Below are 18,683 nucleotides of genomic sequence, written 5' to 3'. Positions count from 1 at the left end.
TTATACATAAAATTGGATTCTAGATTAGCTATTCACCCCATTAATCTAAGTTTAAAGGAAAAGATTAAACTCAAATGAAATATTGAGAGACGCAGTAATTTTTTTTACATTAATTAAGTACTCAAATTTGAGTTGCTTGGAAAGGATAAATCTAGTTACAAATTTAATACTTAGTAAAAGTTTAGGGGTAAATCTATGTGGGATATGATTCTTGACTCAATTCTATATAACTTGAGTGATACATGTACTTGCGTGTACAAAATCAATAACAATTACCAATAGTTTTTTTTTCTTTTTCTTTTTTTATTTTCACAATTCATTCTTACATCAGATTTTGTCAAGAAACAATGATTCATGTAGGATGCATCAAATTGATTTGTAACTCAAGTGAAGTCATCATTGAAAAAAGAAAAGGATAACGCACAATCTATGTTGTCTCAAAGGTACAAGGTAATCTTACTCTTTTGGTCCTATTGCCCCAAAGAACGAAAACAACGAGTGCGTGATGGCTTTAAAGAATGGGTTGAAATGATCCATGTTCTATGAAATTTTAGCATAGCATTAACACTTATCAAACTATCAAATTAAGAGTTTTTTTTTTTGAGTGTCTTATTAATTGATTTTTTATAAGGAATTAGGCAAATTAACCACTTTATTGCATTGATAATTATTTAGACAAAAATGATCAATTCTTGGTATCACATGATAAGTTCAATGAAATTTCAAACCTTTTGCTCTCTTTTGGATTTGGGCACTTGAGTGGCCTAAGGTGTGAGAGTATTTGGAGAGTTAGTTTAGGTTCTATTAGAATATGCTCATTCTAAATAGTAACCACCAATTCATCTGAAATCATTTTCACCATTTTTGTGAAAAGAAAACATTTTTTAAAAAAAATCTGAAATCTAAATTTTCTAACAAAATCCTAAAAATGCAAATTTTGAACAAATTGTTAGAGACTTGAGGCTCACCATTGCGATTTTACATCTTCCACCAAAAGTTCAATCTATGACAAAGTATATATCCAACTTTCCATAAGCTTGAAAGTCAAGGTGCCATTCTCAATGAGGCTTTCAATATTTTCCTTCGATTGTTTACATCCTGCAGTCGAATGTCCAATTACCTTCATGTGATAGTCACATTTAACATTTGGATCAATTCTTTATTGATGGATTTGGAGCTATTTCAAAAACATAGGTTGATGTATTGGTTTTTTTAAGTAAAGCCAAAAGATTGTGAATTGGTATTGGCAATAGATGAGTCTTGGGGATTTCGAAATGGTTGAGATATACGTAAAGGTGTGGGTGTTTGTGGATGGATATTTGTTTGGAAGGTGTGGGTGTTTATGGATGGGTATTGGCAATGGATTTTATGATATGTTATTTAAAGTGGGGTTGTAAGGTTGGTAAAAGGGACATGGATGATAAGGGATGAAACTCCCAGTTTGTTGCCCTTCATATATAATTGCTTGTGTTTCACCTTCTTTCTTGTTCGACACATTTTCCATTTTAAGATTAGTTGAATCCTCTCCTTCAATCTTGCTATTTTTAATTACAATCTCGATTATTTCTCTTAAAAGTACCATGTCTACAAAGCTTTTTGTAGCATTTCCAATCAGTCTTTCATAATACGAGGCCTTTAGAGTGTTAACAAACATGATTATTGTTTCTTTCTCAGTCAATGGTGGCTGGACTTGTGAAGTGATATCTCTCCATCTTCTAGCATAGTCTTTAAATCTTTTAGTAACTTTCTTTTTCATGCTTTGTAAGGTCAAGTGGTTTGAAGCCATGTTTGCCACATGTTTGTTTTAAGCTATAAATGCTTGTTCTAAGTCTTTCCATGAATGCACATGACTTTTATCCAGTTGGTAATTTTACCACTTGATTGATGATCCTGTAAGGCTGTCCTGGAAATAGTGGATCAACAAATTATATTGCAAGTGTGAGCAGCCATCTTACGACAATACATATTCCTCCTTTCACTGGGCTCTATCACCATGAACCAATATGCTTTAATATGTTTAGCATCTCCTATGAATATACATTCAATTCTTTTTTCACAAAATTTCCTTTTCTTTGGTTTTGGTACTTTTACTATGGCTTGACATCTCTAAACTCTTAAATATTTAAAATTTGACTTTCTTTCTTTCCATAGCTCATAAGCAGTAGTTTTACTCTTTTGTTTAGGATTCTATTTAGTATATGGTAGGTCATTAATAAAGTTTAGCCTCAAAATCTTTTTCCCAAATTTGAATTATAAAGCAAAGCATTGACCATTTTCATAAGAACTCGATTTTTACATTTCCTAACACGATTTGTTCTAATGCGTATGGAGCGGTAGTATCATGAATAATACCAAATGGGCTAAAAATACTTGGATCATAATATTCACCTCTTTTATCACTTCATGAACATTTGATAAAAAATTCACAATGCAATTCAATTTCATTTTTATAGATTCTAAACTTTTTATTATTTCATTTTTGACATGCACCAAGTAAACATAGCAATATCTAAAAAAGTCATTTATAAATGTTACAAAATATTTATTTCCACCAATAGATAGAATACTATGCATGTCACAAACATCAAAATTTATTAAAGCAAGCAATTTGGAATTTCTTTTTACCTTAGGAAATGAGCTTATTGTGATTTCAGTAAACATGCACGTCTTACACATATAATCATTTTCATTAATATTAAGTATCAACTTTAATTTAGCCATATCATGCATTCTTTGATAATGGACATGACCTAGTCTATTATGCCATCGATTAGACAATGCTACTTTACTATCATGAACATTAACTAAGGCATCAATCTAAGTAGAACTAATAGCATTATTATTAATATTAAGCTTGAACATGTCTTCACATAAGTATCAACTTTCCACATATTCTCTACCTTTTGTAAGGATGCACTTATCCGCCTCAAATACTAATTTGAAGTCATACTTATTCAACAAGACACAAGCACAAGATTCTTTCTAACTTATGTTATGTAATAGAAATTGTTTAGTACAAGTACTTTTCCAAAAGTAAACATGAGTTCTATAATGCTTTTTCCTTTCACTAGAGTAAAGAAGGAATTTTCCTAGTATAACTCAGTTCCATCATTAACCATTTCCAAGGAAAGAAACTTTTATCCTTACATACATGCTTCATTGCACCAGTGTCAATCTACCATGCTCTATCGTTTTGGAGAAGATTGACCTCGGAAACCATGGAAATAAACTTATTATTGCTCACACCTTGTGTCTTGTATTTTTAAAGTCTACATTCCGCCTTGAAGTATCCAAGTTTGTTGCAATGGAAACATGGACCATTTTTGTTCTTTTTAATCTTATGACTTTTGTCATTCATACAAACATAACGTTTTCTTTCATTGTACAAAACCGGCTTGTTTAATGGTTTGTGTTCCATCACATGGACCGTTAAAGTCTCAAGTTTCTTTACTTTAAGATCTTTATCCTTATCATGTTGTTCAATTTTCTACCTACACAAGTATACATATAGCAAAGATATTATAATAATGAGTAGAGTGTCGATCTCACAGTGAATTGAATTAATTCTTACTATTAATTACTAAAATTACATACCTTAATTTTATCCAAGCACTAAAATTTAAATTAAAAAAAATTAAAACTAAAACTACTCTAAATTTACTCAGCAAAATTATTTTATTAACTTCTAATAATTACTGAACCTAAGATTATAATGCCCCTCAATATTTCATCTGATTATTGTCTCTATCTCTTAACTTAGTTTAATAGATTAAGTTGCTAGTCTAGAGTCTTAAATTATTTGCAAGTCTCTTTTGAGTTTCTTATAAAAATATCTCTCCTACTTAATTTACTATATATCTATACAAATTAAATTAATGACAAATTTATTAAGTTCGTGTTTTGATTTTGGCTACATATAGCTTATAGGTGTTTCTGTACCCTATATGCAAATCAAATCACTTAATCAACTAAGTGTATTCGATCATATGCTATTTTATTCAAGGTCTACCTAAATTTCCTTTGTCAAGGTTTAACTTAGGTTTCCAATTCAATCTAATTGGTGATCAGACAATTAAAAGCATTAAGAACAAAATAAAATAAACAACTTAAATCCATCAAACATAGGTAAAAGAGAGATAAATAAATTAGACTGTATATTGAGTTCAATTATAATCTTAGATGAATAAATTAGTTCCCCATCAAGTCACACATCATCATCAGATAAAATTTAAACATTCAAAACAAAACCAATAAAATAAAAGAATAACAAAAAGATAGAAAAACTCAAGAGTTGTAATCTTGATCTCCAAATCTCATTGAATCTTTCTCAATGACTTTGCGGCTTGATTCTTAACTTTCAGTCTGGTGTTTTGCTATCTCCTAAAAGTCCTTCGAAAGGTTATTTTTATAACGTTTTAAAGTTAGGTCAAGTTAGGTGAAGAAAGTAGTCAATTTCAATAGGATTTCCTCATCAAACTATGTGAGCTGTGCCCTACCTCCTCCAAAACCACGACCTTAACCATTAAAATAGCAAAAGTTGTAATTCTTCTAAGTTGAACTAGGTGAAGTGGTAAACATCAAAGTTGTAGCTTTTTCCCTTATCTTTCCAATGGTTTAAGAATCATCTTATTTAAAGCTCTGTAAAGAGAGTTATGGTCAAAATATCAAAACTTGTACAATAAAAGTTTGCACCTTGAAATTGCATTCTTTCTTCCATTAAAATTCTTCCTTCATTAAACCTATAAAAGCACAAATAAATTAATAACAACTTATCTTAATCACATTAACACCAAATTAATCATAAAATTAACTAAAATTAGATTGACTCACCTAAATTGACTAACTTAAAATAATTTAAATTAAACTTACTAGTTTCTATACATTACTATAAGAACTAAGCTAAATTACTATCAAAATTAAGTCCAAATAACTCTATATCAGAGAGTTATCATTCATCTTGATTAACTTCATTTTCTTTTATTCAAAGATGATTACCAAGGTTCTCGAGAGATATCTATTTTTTCTTATATTTTAGAGTTTTCTTAGTGTCTCTTAATGAGAGTGAAAGTTTATTAATTATAGAAGACACAACCATAGCTTCATCCATGTTAATATTATATTGCCAAAAGTGATTAAGCATGTGCTTAAGCTAATGAAATTTATCCATAACAAAATGATCATCTAGGGATGTGACAAAATACTTCTTTTCAACCAATATGCGTTAACTATTTATATAAGAAACAATATTATTCATACCAAGTAAGGAAAGAAAACTTATCTTATAATCCGATGTGAAACCATTTTGCCACAAACGAATTTGATCCATAGATTATTTTTGTCAACATTAAACCGATCTAACTTTTGGTAATGAATAAAGTTTCCTCTTCCAAAGTGGTTTAATTTGACAATGTTGGTAGCCATCTCTTTTAAGTGAAGGCATTTTGAATTCCAATCACATGAAATTTAAATTTTAAAATTGTTTATGCAAAAGGGGTTTAGATAGAATTCAAGGAACCAACAAAATTAACTTCAAGGTATGTTTTTCAATTGACGCTACCTTTAAGATTTATTTCACTCTCACCACTCAATAGACAAAAAAGAATTATGCAAATAGCATATAATAAAACCAATGTGTAACTTCGTCTTTCACTTTACAAGAGTAAATCGCTAGATACACTTGAGAGTTTGCAAAGTTCTTCAACTTTAGAACCTACTTTCTGCCATAAGTAGATTATAAAGAATTTAGACTCTTTTGTAAGTTAATGGGAACTCAAGTGTTTATATTAATTTTCATAATGTACCACTTCTCTTATTCTTGATTTTTTTGCTCATCTTGTTTATTTTTTATGTGTCAAAATGGTTGGTAACAAGTGCTTTATACGGACTTGTAAGTGTCTTTTCTTAAGGATACAACTCTTTTATTAAGTTACATCCATGTTTTAAAAACAACTTTGCATATTGCAAGACACAATCCTTAGATAAACATATTGTTTCAACTATTCATTCCATAAGACATAATTTTCCAACTACAATATGAAAAAAGTAACTTTTCATATCCAATCTTTTGAGTTGTGGTGTTTTTCAATTGTGTTATAACCTTTGGATTTAAATGTATTTTTTTCAATATGTCATTTTATCAAGAGACATAACTATTAATATGAAAAAATCACGTATAATCCAATAAACACACAATATCACACTATGTAACATAATCTTTGAGTTGAGATAGCTTTTCATTATGTGACATAATTTTTGAGTTAAAATAACTTTTTATATGAAGAGATAACCTTTGATTTTAAAAAAATATCAACAAAAACAATAAGATATATGTTGCTATAAGTAATGTCATTACTGCCTCTAAAATATTTTCTGAAGGTGATTTAAAGAATAGAAAATATTAAAATTTTTTAATGAAAATAATTTTCCGCTAAAAAGTTTTTAATAATGAGCTAATTTCAAGTTACCAATCCGATATCTATAGTTGCACTAATTCACAAACTAATAATTATTTTTTGCGAACTAACAAACCCAACACAGCCCAAATTTCCTAAACTTGGGCCAAATTCTCATTTCCGATCAATCCAGAGATGGCCTCCTTAATCGACCTCAACAAAATCCTGACAAGTGTAACACCACGACATATAAGTAAATCCTAAATTTTGAAACGTTAATCATGTCTCCTGGAGGAAGCTAAATAAACACCAACACGAATCTGCTCCCAAAACAAGCAAAAGAATGGCGGCCAACTTCTGGACATCTTCTCACTGGTAACTACCAAATCAAACTATTTTCATTGATTTTTAGTCCATCGTTTGTTCGTAGATTGCTTTAATATTTGCTGTTTTTGTTGTCTTTTTTATTATTATTATTCATTTTTTGTTTGTGCAGCAAGCAGCTTTTGGACCCAGAACAGGTTGATGTGGTACATCAACAAGATAAAGATAAAGGGATCACTCTTGAAGAATTTAAGCTCATCAAGATGCATATGGCGAATTGTATGTTCCCTTTCTCTCTTACTCTTTTTTTTTTTATGGGTTTTGATTCGGATTTTTTTATACTTGATTTTGTAAATTGAGGACTTTTTTATGAAGCTTATAATCTGCCTTTTTGTTATTTATTGGGAATAGCAGTTCTTTTTGCTTCAAACTTTTGGCTTGGTTGTGAGGTTTATTTCTGCATGTATAGTCTACGGGAATTTCTAATTTCAAATCTTGGGTACTCGAAATCACGAGCATTTTAATCATCTTAAGTACTTGTATTGTGAGGAAAAGCAGAATTGATGCATTCGATTACTTATTATTTTGTCAACATAGGATTGTTTCAAGAATCAGCGGTCCCTTCATTTTTAATACAGCTTTAATATTTGGTTTTAGCATGGATGTCACACGAGTTTATCAACAAAACAATATTCATAGCCACAAATTACATTTTCACACTAAAATTTACTTTGTGGCTTAATCTATTTGGGGCTTATTATTGTTGTTAGAATAATGAAAGAAAATGGCTGGTGTTTAAGAAAGCTTTTTGCATGCCAATACGTGCATTGCCTAATTTAATTGGAGTTTTATCCTGCATGCCTTCCTCATTAAAGTTGGTGATTTTGGGCCTTTTTCTTTCCATCCTTAGATATATTGAAACTGGCTCAACATGTCAAAGTGAGGCAAAGGTTTGATCTTATCTCTTGTTTTTTTTTAAGAGTACCTTTCTGTTTACTTAAACGATTGACCATTTCATTCAGTGCATGCCATCAAATTTTGATCTTTACTTCTCCTTTCTAAATTGCTTGTACTGCTGTTGTTTTTCTATGCTGACATTGTTTAATTGTAGCATTTATTGGTGAATCTGAAGTAGTTCAACTGCTGGTGTGACTAATATCTTGTTTTCACTTGCCTTATATATTATTTTTATGCCTCGGATGCTTATATGCTAGCTGTCTCATAGTGCTACCACTGAACTGAACTGGACTATCTAAAGGCAGAGAACATTTTTTTTTGATCACTTACTGAAGATCTACAGAGCAATTTAAAAATGAGAAAACATAGGTTTCTGATTTTCTGTTATGTATCTCTGCTTTTACTGATTTTAGCTTTAATTACCTAGATACACGTGCATGAGAAATCATTCGCAGACCTCATATATTGGTTTATCAAAATTAATCTGTACATAAGCACGTTGTCTGCTATAACTATCTCCTTTAACGCAATGGCTTCCTTTTAAAAGAAGTTGATTGCGAATTCTATGTGGAAAATAGTAGCAAGTAATCATGCGAAGTTTGGTAACTGAAAGGAGTCATGAAGATTATGTATCCTTTAACATGATATCATGCTTAAACAGAGTTAGTTTCTTTCATTTGTGAGACCAACTTTTCCTGGAAAGTGTGCATCTAATATGTTTCTTTCTTCTGCACCCTTAGTTCGCGTAATGAATTTAGTACATCTTGTTGTGTGATTACAAATTCAATGCACAAAAAATTCCTTTTCTAGTTAAACTTTTACCAATTTCTGTTATGTCTAAGATGTGTTCAGTATTCCAGGGTTGTAGCAACTGCAGTTACATATATGAGACGCGTCTATACCAGGTATTTTTTGCCTAGTTTATTAATGGTGATGTAGAAGGGCATGCTACTCATTGATGACAAGTAGATCTAACCTATCCTCTGATTTTTTTCTCAAACCATGATTGTCTTGTGATTTTTCAATTGCAATATTCCTGCTTTTTTACACCTTACAAATTCATCTTGAGTGACATAGCATTTCCTGATTTATGCAGTTTCTCTTAAATAACTCAATCCTTTGGCCTACATGATTTGCTAATTATTCACATAAGACATGGTCGTCATAGTTACAACTTTATAATTAATTTCCAATGCACAATTAGACACTTATGTCATTACTCGTTGAACCATCCTGCAACCATGAATTATTACAGGTATAGAGATGCATTGAACCTAAATTATGTAGAAACCTCAAATTTCCTCCATACAATGTGTTGCAACAAGTAAAGTGAGAGGCACTAGAGCCGGTGGAGTAGTCCTTGAAGTGTTAAGTGCTTTGTGGCAGCAGGTGAGGGATACAAGTTAGGGAAAAAGTAGAGAGAAAGTCTAGTGGCAGAGAATGGTGGAGAATAGGATACGAAAGAGTTGAGCGGAGAAGAGAGAGTATTTGGGAAGAGCTTAGGAAAAACTTTTAGAGAGAATATCTTAGAGAGGGAATCTAGTGAAATTTTAATGTCTCTGAATTGCCAAGCTCCTATACACACACACACACACACAAAGTAGAAATGGTTTCTTTGGAATGGTTGGGTAGAAAGTGTTTATCGGATATCATGGGAAGAACATGCTCAAGATAGGAAGAACAAATTCATTATGAAATAACAAGTTTATCATGGGGATAGCACATTAGCCCATTACATGTATTGGGTAGTAGGAGGATGTTTTGGTTTAATGAGATAGTAGAGCTCAGTGACACTTAACAGTGTGTTTTCTTGAGAAAGAGGGAAAAGTTAAAGAACGTGTACTTCAAGGAAAGGTTAAGAGGAAGACCTTTTAATTACCTCTATATTTGAGCCACTGAACCATGCACTCTAGAACATCCGAAAGATTAAATAACTCATGAACCCTGCCACTTGTTCTAAGTTACTTTTATTGCTCTTCGTGTGACATAGTTGTACTACACTTGTTCTCATTCTGTAAAACAACATTTAAAGGAATAATAATTCGTTAGCCAAAATTGTGCATCTACGCTAATTATGTATTTTCTTTTGTCTTACAGAAAGAGTATGACCGAATATGATCCTCGTCTTGTTGCTCCTACTTGCTTATATTTGGCATCCAAGGCAGAAGAAAGCACAGTGCAAGCTAGACTTCTTGTATTTTACACAAAAAAATTATGTAATTACTCCTTACTAAGTTGGTATTAATGCTTTGAAATTTCAAGAAATTTGATTGTTTACTAAAATCCTGCCATGTGTGCTTTGCAGATTCTGATGAAAAATATAGATATGAAATCAAAGATATACTTGAAATGGAAATGAAGATATTAGAAGCACTTGACTATTATTTAGTTGTGTTTCATCCTTACCGCACATTGTCTCAGTAAGTTTTTAACTTGAATTCCATAATTTTATGCCTTTGTAGTTTTAATTTGCACTATTGATCTTTTGCATGGTTAACAATTTTATTGATAGAATACGGGGTATCATGAAAACATAAGTTTTGCCTTAATAAGTTAAGACTATTTTAGTACCCGAGCATTTAGTTAATTGGTTGGTGCATGATCTCCTACCTAGAGAGTAAGGTTCGAATGGTCCTTCCCTCAGTTAAAAAAAAGAGGAAGTTAAGACTCCTTTGGAAATAGGATCCTGTAAGATCATTCTATCTACTTTCTATGTTAAGCTCTAACTCTAGTACACTTCTTATATTCCCTGGTTTTTTCTTTTGTTCTTTTCTATGAAGCATGGGCACACCCTCTTGATCCCTGCATACTGGTGTTGGACATGTGTCCGACTTGGAGGGATACGTGTCCAACATATTTGGATGTGCCAAAAAAATTGGGCACAGTCAAGACACGTCTAAACACAGCTGGACACGGGATGGAAGGTTTTTTTTTTTTGCTTTTTATGCATATTCTTTCCAAAATCTGGAATCAACAATCAGAGTTGCTCGGACTCAGCAAAAATCGAGATGTATTGTCGCCGATGCAGTACGATCCTGGACAGGATGTGGGATCTTTGTATGACACAGCTAAAACTATCAAACTTGTCTTCATTGCATGACTAGAACCCAGCTCCAGCAAGAGATCTTTAGATCAGTGTTACCTTCTTTAGATTAGTGTTACCATTCTAATTTTAATCCTTATGCATTTTGGGCTCTATAAAAATAAAAATGGCCTAATTCTGCATAACAAGGCTTGTCTTTGTGAAGAAATTCATTATATTTGAATGAAAAGTATCAATATTTACATCTATATTGAAAATATATGCATAAAAAGTATATCAAAAATATTTTTTATCACTGTGTCCTACAATAACTATACTAATGTATTAGAAATTGCCGTGTCATTGTGTCCATATTGTATGGTACCAATATTGCTTGTTCGTGTCTGTGCTTCCTAGTTCTTTTAAATCTTTTTCAGATCCCCAAAGTGACGTGCTTGTATTTATCATTTGATATCAGTTAATTTATTCCCTGTAGAATTAGGTTAGCATTTAGTGAATTCTTGTTTTATATTATAGAGATGCACATATAATTCTTTTTATGATAATGTATTACTTATGAAAACATTTTTAATCAACCTAAACTCAAAGCAGCCTTATCTAATAATTTACAGTTGATATAGAACTTTAAGATGACCTTTTGGAATATCAAAATAGCAAATTTATTACAACTAAGCTACTTTTACGTTTAAATTATGCCAATACTGTTCTTTCTGCCCATTTACATCATTGCTTATTTTGACACATCTGAATAGTATCTTATGCCTGTCACCTTGACAGGTTGTTGCAGGATGCTGGCATGAGTGATATGAATATGACTCAATTATCTTGGTAAGAGTCAAAACTCCAACATCAGTATTTTGAAGTTCAAAATATTTGGTGCAAGTCAGCAATATGCTTTAAAGAAAAAATCCACTTTTTGTCCTGTATGTCGTCAACTTTTAAACAAGAGCTGGTGAAAATATTTTACCTTTGGCTCTGCCAGCGGTATGTGTACCATGTGGCTTTTGTATTATATATTTAAAAGGAAGAAAGGATCAAAGTTGCATTACACATACACATGCCAAAACACGTACATATAGTAGTATTGATGTTTAGGATCAAAGATGACTGTAAGGGTGTGATTGGCATCCTATATCTAAATCAAACAGATAATACTTAGCCTGATTTGAGACTGTTCATTTTCCAATTTTTGAGTTACCTGGCCTATGAAGCTAGATAGGAAATAGGATCATGTTAATGTTATAGTATTGTAGATTATCTTGTGGTTACTTTTGAGCTGTATTTGAAGTTGGTCACTTTGCTAATACTTTTTGGTTAAGAAACCGAGAATCAAAGGTGGCTGAGGTAAGAGTCAAGTGCAGCTGTATTTAAGAAAACTGTTTTGTCTACACTGAAATGAATGAAAATTGTGGATGGAAACTTAGGAATATTTTGGTCTCTCTAATGTGTGTTGCTGGTTTTCAACTTCATAGTATCCAGAGTGAGAGACAGATCATCATCTTAAACATTAAATATAATTTTCATCCACAATTTTCATTAAGGATTTAATTAAATCAGGGATCAATCATTGGTCTAAATTTGTCTTATGGATTCTTTCTCTTTTCTCCTTTAAAGTTTTATGCAACTGAATACATATACTAAAATTTGGCATTTTGAATCACAGGGGACTTGTAAATGACACATACAAGATGGACCTTATTCTTATACATCCTCCATATTTGATTGCCTTAGCTTGCATATACATTGCTACTGTATACCGAGAGAAAGATATCACATCTTGGTTTGAAGAGCTTCGTGTTGACATGAATGTGGTGAGTTTTCTAAGCTAAATCTGATCCACAATGTTGTGTTTTCCTTTGTTACAAAAAAACACACACACATACACAGACACATGTCTTGGTATGAACTTTTGTTTAATTGAATCCATGTAATACTACAAAGTAGCTGCCTTCTAGGAAAATTTCTTACCTCATATATTTAACTGGAAAGAAATATAATCCATTTTCTGAGATCGGTCTACTGTAATTGCGTTGTGTTTACTTATCACCATCTTCTAATTCAAGCATTGCATGTCAATGTGAATATTAAATAGACTTCTATTAAGTCCATGTCATATTTTTATAGGGAGTGCTTTACTCGTTGACATTTTAAATTTATTTTAATTGAAACTGGCAGGTGAAAAATATCTCGATGGAGATTTTAGATTTCTATGAAAACAACAAAATGATCGCAGATGAAAGAATAAATACTGCTTTCAGCAAACTTGCTCTTAAGCCTTAGATGGATGAATGAGCCCGCTAGCTGGAAATATACTGGCGTACACCGTTGTATGAGTGAATATTATTTCCTTGCCCCTTTAAGCAAGGAAACAGGAAATATGGTGCAGGCAGAAGTGAAAGCATCGATTCCTGGTTTGATGCCTCCAGGGCTTGGCAGACCATAATTAGTTATGTTTGTAGAACATAATTACAGTTAATGCCTAATTACACTTGAGTTTTTTTTTTAATAATTCAAATAATTTCAGCTGAATTCCAAGTGATTGTGTAATTGATTTTGTATTTATTAGCAATAACCCTCATATCCTGCATACCATCGTTTTAGTTAAAGAGCATTAAGAAAGGGTGTAAATAGAAATGTGTAATTAGATCATTGATCGAGTAGGGGGCTTTAACAGGCTCTTAAACCATGGTAGAGGACATTCAAATAGAGTTCTTGATTTGCTATATAAAGAGATATGGACTATGCCTTTACATTCCTGAATAATTTGTTAAACAAAATATCCAACGCGCTCTCTCTCGCAATATTGAAAGGGCCAAATCATATTGGCAAAATAAATTTTATGATGTCTTCATAAAATGCATCAATCTAGAGTATTTTCAATTCAACATCTGAAATTCAATAAAGAAGATGGTTTAACCTCTCGAGCTAGCCTCATGTTAGCCAGAGATGACAAGCAACTTCTAATTTAGTTTTTGCTGTTTCTTCTTAGCCTGCTTCTTCTCTGCGCTACCCAAGTACAGATGATGATCAGAAACTAGATTCGCAAGAGAAGCATATTAAAAGAGGATAGAAAGAAAATTGCTACCTAATTTTCTCTTTGCTTCGGATTTTGCAAAAAACTCCCTCCATTCATCAGTTAGAACAAAAATTGGCTCCTCATCCTCTTCCTCTACCTCTCCCTCTTCTAGTCCTTCGCACTCTTGCTCTTGTAACACCCTGATTACCCGCCAAAACATAGAAAACCAAATTCAGACAAGCTATTCTTCACTTAATTGAAAAAAAAAAATCCCAGTTGAGAAGCATTTCAGTTTTTTTTTGTTAAAACTGCATAGCACTTATGCCATGAGCAGAATATAGATAACCAGAGCAAATTCATGTACAAAGGCAAAATTACATTAACAACCACTTTTCAACTCAAATTAACTAAGATTTGTCGCGAAAACCCATATCACAAATTCGAAAAAAGAATTCATAAATGGCTTTTTTTTTTTTTAGTTTTTTTGTCTTCGGAGTCAAAAAAAGAACAAAGAGTTGGAGAAACTTACAGGGTACCAGAGTCGTGGGCTTCGTTTTGAACAGTTTTCGACCCCGAATTCAAGTAGTTCTGCAAAGGAAGAGGAGCCAAAGCAGGGCTTACGTGAGAATGACAAGTAATGAGGTGGTGGTGGTGGTGGTGATGGAGAGGGCAGAGGATTGTACGGTGGTGATGGTGCTGGTGGGGACAGAGGATTGTCAGATGGTGGTCATGGTGATGATGTTGATGGCTAACTGGACATGGTGCCCTCCATGATTCGCACCTGTCTGAAGGTTCCATGGACATAGTCTTCTCGTCTCCTTTGTTTTCGCCACTTACTAGGGTTTATGGGTCTCGAAGCAGGGTTTATATGCGCTAGTATTGTTGACGTGATGTGATTAAGTAATAATTTAGATTTTATAAGTGTGAGAATAAAATTATTTAATATGAGATAAAAGACTTTAAATAGGATTGACAAGAAATATAACAAAATACAGATAGAGTTTTAAGATTTAGAAAATGAGTGTCATGAAATAAAGAAAAATTAAATTTTTATGCTTCATAATTTAAAATGGTAAAAAAATATTATAAAATAAATAAAAATATTATATTATGATTTTTCAAAAAAATTAAAAATACTATATTATGATTAATAGATTATCATATTGAATGGTACATTCATAAGAAAATGTTATGCCAGCATAAATAATAAAAAAATTTAAATACTATTAATAATTGAATTGATATTGTCAATTTTAGAAAGTATAGAGATTCAATTTTTACAAATTATTGTATAAGGATTAAATTCATCACTTTGTTAGAGTATAAGGACTAATTGCATAATTTAACCTTTTTTAAACTATATTTAATCTTGTCAAAGGTTTCACTCTACCCTGTTTACTTGTTATTTCAATTGTAATTGTTAAAAAAATAGTAAAATATATCCTTATATACAAATAAAAGAAAAAAAAAGCATATACTTTAATGTTGATCTCTTTTCATTTCTTTTACTTTTTTTGTTTTATTTGTGTAGAAAATATCAATGAATCAATTTTAGAATAAAAAAATTTTATTTTTATTAACAAAATGAAGACATATATATACAATTTGAACGAATTCTGTCACTCTTAATATTTGCTAAAATTCTTAAAAATATGCCAAAATAAATATATAAAGAATTAAAGAGTTTACCAAATATTATTGCTTAAAATATGGAGATTGTTGCTAGAATAATGAAAATATTATGTTCCTTAATTTAAGGATACTCATATATTTCGTAATAACCTCCTTCAAGCTGCTATGGGTGACGAGTTCAGATTCCACTAAGTTTGCCATTGATATTATGGGTATTTGCGTTGTGCCTTCCTTAGGTTGGTGACGAGTGAACCATTATACAATTTAATTGTAAATTGAATGTTTCAGCGCTAAGTCCCTTGATTAACAAATTTGCAAGTTGCTTATGTGAGGGGAAAAATTTGAGAGCTAAGAGCTTTTGTTGAATGTGTTTTCTGATAAAATGACAATCAAGCTTGATGTGTTTAGTTCACTCATGAAAGATTAAATTGGATGCAATTTGTATGGCTGACTTGTTATCACAGAATAAAGGAATAGGTTTTGTAATAGAAAATGATAGATCTTTTAAAATATAGAGTAACCAAACCAGTTAGGTAGTTGTCATTGCCATTGGTAGATATTTAGCATTAGCTGATGATCTAGACACCATTTGTTTTTTCTTCGATTTCCAATTAATTGGAGTATCTCCAAGAAAAGTTAGCATTCTTAAAAATGAGCACCTAATAGTTGAACAAGTAGCCCAATCTAAGTCACAGTACACCTTCAACTCAAGTAAGCTCATATTGGAATGAAAAAAGCCATGGTTAGGAGATTTCTTGATATATCAAACAATCTTTTTGCCATAGCAAGGTAAGGACCTCTTGGTGATTGCATGAATTGGCTTAAAACTTGTATAGTATAATAGAAGTCCAATCGAGTCATTTCAAATAGATTAGTCTCTTCACAATTCTCTGGTATGTAGTTATATCCTCAAGTAAGTCCCCTATCTCACTAGATAGATTGTGTTGTTCTGGAATTGGTGTTTGCACCATCTTTGCATTGTTGAGACCTATTTCTTTGATAATATTTATTGCATATTTATGCTGATTCACATAGATTCCATCTTGATTCCTTTTAACCTCTTGCATTTCTAGTATCTTAGTGTTGTTTTGCTAATGGTGCATTATCAAATTGTACAATTATAGGAGAATTCCATACATAGGTTGAGGTAGAATGTGTATTTTGCTGGTATTCTTTTCTTTATTGCTCTTTAGGCCCTTGCACGGGCTTCCATTTACATTGGGTTAAAGGTTGGAGTTCGTTCCCTAGTTATTGACGATTTTGATGAAAGATGTCCCAATGGTGAGCATGATGTTGAGGTATTAGTGGATTGACTATGTCAAGCATTTGCTTGCAAGTGCATCTCTATTTTTTGATAAACATTTAAAGTCAAGATGCATAGAGTGACATGTTTGTCGAGCTCAATCAACTTTCAAGATTTTTATATCAAAAGGTATATATAGACCTTGGAAATGAAGGAGACAGCTTTGGAGTCTCAAGATAATCAAAAATCCATTGTAGCGACAAGTCTATTCTTTGAGATCTTTCCATCATTTGCTAATTGTTGAAGCATTGAAGGCTTGTCATTTGAACCCCTATTGGTTTATATGGTTCAGCAGCTCTACTTTACTGAGATTAGTGTTGAAGAACTCTTGTTATTCGTTGTCGAAGATTGATCATTTGAGTTACATGTCGATTGTATATCTAATTCCTTTACGTAGTGAAAATTTTCAATGGACTACGATCTTGTGGTTTTTCCCCTTACTAAATGTGGTCAAAAATTAAATGACTTGTTATATTTATGATGTATCAAATTTAAAATGGAAATAATAATAGGCATCGTGTATGTTATAATTCTCACTCATTGGGGAAATATATTTTTTTTCTTTAAAAATAATGTGTATTGTAGCACTATCTGCTAGACTTATATTTGCATCATTAGTTTTGAATCCAACTAGATGAATATTTATATTTTAAAATAAGATATATAGTGAAAAAACTTACAAACTAACATAAGAGAACATTAAGTATAGAATTTATTATTAAAACATATAATAAAAACATATCAGTTATATATAATGAGAACATATAAAAATATCTTTCTAATAAAGTTATACTAAAATGTACCAACAAACTATTAAGAAATTTCATTTTTGGATATTTACATCACCAATCAGATGATTAATTCTTCTTTTAGGGAAGAAAAAAAATCAGCAACATCTAGATGTGTTATATAAACTTGGCCACGGTTAAAATCATTTTGAATAAAATTTTTTTCAGTATATATTTTTTCTTTTAGCTTTCAATGATGCTTGATAAAGTTCAACAAAATGTTTCAGTATATAACAGGTGCGTAACTAATGGCCTTTCATACTACATCGATGATAGACATTTTCTACATCCCTTTTATTTTGTTTACTTTTTTTTTATCTTTTTACTATTCATTCACTTTTGTTGGTTAAATGTATCCATCCACTTCTGTTGGTTAAATGTATCTATTAATTTTTAATGGTTAAAAATATTCTTATTGTCAAAATAATGATTAGTGGCGATCTTTTCAATGTCAATGACTATAATTATTAAATGATGTTGCATTCACTTAAAAGAATGGGCGAATTTATGGTTTTTCATTAGTAGCTTATTATTTTGCTCAAACACAAAAAGACATGAAATCCAAAACAAAATATATTTTAGATTACCTAAAATATAATATTTTTTACTTGTTATAAAATAGATATCATAAAAAGTCAAATATTATACATCGTCAATTTCATATGTTCAATTTAAAAATGTTTTACTTAAAATCTCATAGTATCAAAGATAGATTTACTTATGTTGAGTAAAATAATAGTAGGAATTCAACAAATAAATCGTATAAATATCATACATATTTTCATACTCAACCTGATTTAATAAATCAAGAGAGAAAATATAATAACTACTGTATAATAGTAAAATTCATATTAAGATTAATTTTCAGGGAATGAAAACACCAAAGAGACATTGAGTTACTTACTTGATTTGTTAAAACTTAAAATTAAAGACCAATGAAATCTTTTTGAAACTTGAAGATGATGAAAATTAAATAATACCAAAACTTGAAACATTAGAGGATCATGCTGATAATGTATTATAAAATATAACTTAAAAGAACAATCATAAGAGAAAGTATTTAAAATGATTAAAAAGTTTTTATTTGAGTGTATATTTACAAATGAAGTGAGAGATATATTTATAGGTTAATAACTCCTTATTTAAATAGAATTTACAATATAAAGATAATATTTAAAAGATTTGATTTTGAATAGATTAAACCATAATCTTAATTTAATCTAATTTA

At 31.0% G+C, this 18,683-nt stretch overlaps 2 protein-coding genes across 3 annotated transcripts; one reads left to right on the top strand and one right to left on the bottom strand.

Annotated features, from left to right (window-relative positions):
- Positions 1–6,612: 6,612 nt before the first annotated feature.
- On the top strand, positions 6,613–13,263 carry LOC110409003 (cyclin-C1-1-like). The gene is made up of 9 exons (XM_021418210.2): positions 6,613–6,767; positions 6,889–6,995; positions 7,627–7,666; positions 8,534–8,578; positions 9,771–9,889; positions 9,979–10,093; positions 11,494–11,544; positions 12,380–12,527; positions 12,892–13,263. The coding sequence occupies exons 1-9, from the start codon at positions 6,736–6,738 to the stop codon at positions 12,994–12,996; spliced, it is 762 nt and encodes a 253-aa protein (XP_021273885.1). The 5' UTR covers positions 6,613–6,735; the 3' UTR covers positions 12,997–13,263.
- A 143-nt stretch (positions 13,264–13,406) lies between these two features.
- Positions 13,407–14,586, bottom strand: LOC110409004 (uncharacterized). 2 transcript variants are annotated; one of them, XM_021418212.2, is made up of 3 exons: positions 14,262–14,586; positions 13,802–13,932; positions 13,407–13,722 (listed from the first exon to the last, which is right to left on the bottom strand). In XM_021418212.2, the coding sequence occupies exons 1-3, from the start codon at positions 14,534–14,536 to the stop codon at positions 13,682–13,684; spliced, it is 447 nt and encodes a 148-aa protein (XP_021273887.1). In that variant the 5' UTR covers positions 14,537–14,586; the 3' UTR covers positions 13,407–13,681. The 2 variants fall into 2 exon arrangements, with proteins under 2 accessions (XP_021273887.1, XP_021273886.1); XM_021418211.2 differs by having other exon boundaries at positions 13,407–13,717; positions 14,262–14,584.
- Between the last annotated feature and the right edge of the window lie 4,097 nt (positions 14,587–18,683).

Source organism: Theobroma umbraticum, unplaced genomic scaffold (assembly GCF_002168275.2).
Source record: "Theobroma umbraticum cultivar Fairchild unplaced genomic scaffold, ASM216827v3 scaffold_44.0, whole genome shotgun sequence".
Lineage (NCBI taxonomy): Eukaryota > Viridiplantae > Streptophyta > Magnoliopsida > Malvales > Malvaceae > Theobroma > Theobroma umbraticum.
The sequence above is the reverse complement of the archived record's forward strand: the minus strand, read 5'-3'. Positions and strand labels throughout refer to the sequence as shown.

Excerpts from the sequence above, each read along its gene's own strand:
- LOC110409003 (XM_021418210.2), top strand. The coding sequence starts at position 6,736 with ATGGCGGCCAACTTCTGGACATCTTCTCACTG. Across the intron at positions 8,579-9,770 it reads ATGAGACGCGTCTATACCAG|AAAGAGTATGACCGAATATG; the intron begins GTATTTTTTGCC and ends TTTGTCTTACAG. Across the intron at positions 11,545-12,379 it reads AATATGACTCAATTATCTTG|GGGACTTGTAAATGACACAT; the intron begins GTAAGAGTCAAA and ends TTTGAATCACAG.
- LOC110409004 (XM_021418212.2), bottom strand. The coding sequence starts at position 14,536 with ATGTCCATGGAACCTTCAGACAGGTGCGAATCATGGAGGGCACCATGT. Across the intron at positions 13,933-14,261 it reads GCCCACGACTCTGGTACCCT|GGTGTTACAAGAGCAAGAGT; the intron begins GTAAGTTTCTCC and ends GCGGGTAATCAG. Across the intron at positions 13,723-13,801 it reads CGAAGCAAAGAGAAAATTAG|CGCAGAGAAGAAGCAGGCTA; the intron begins GTAGCAATTTTC and ends GTACTTGGGTAG.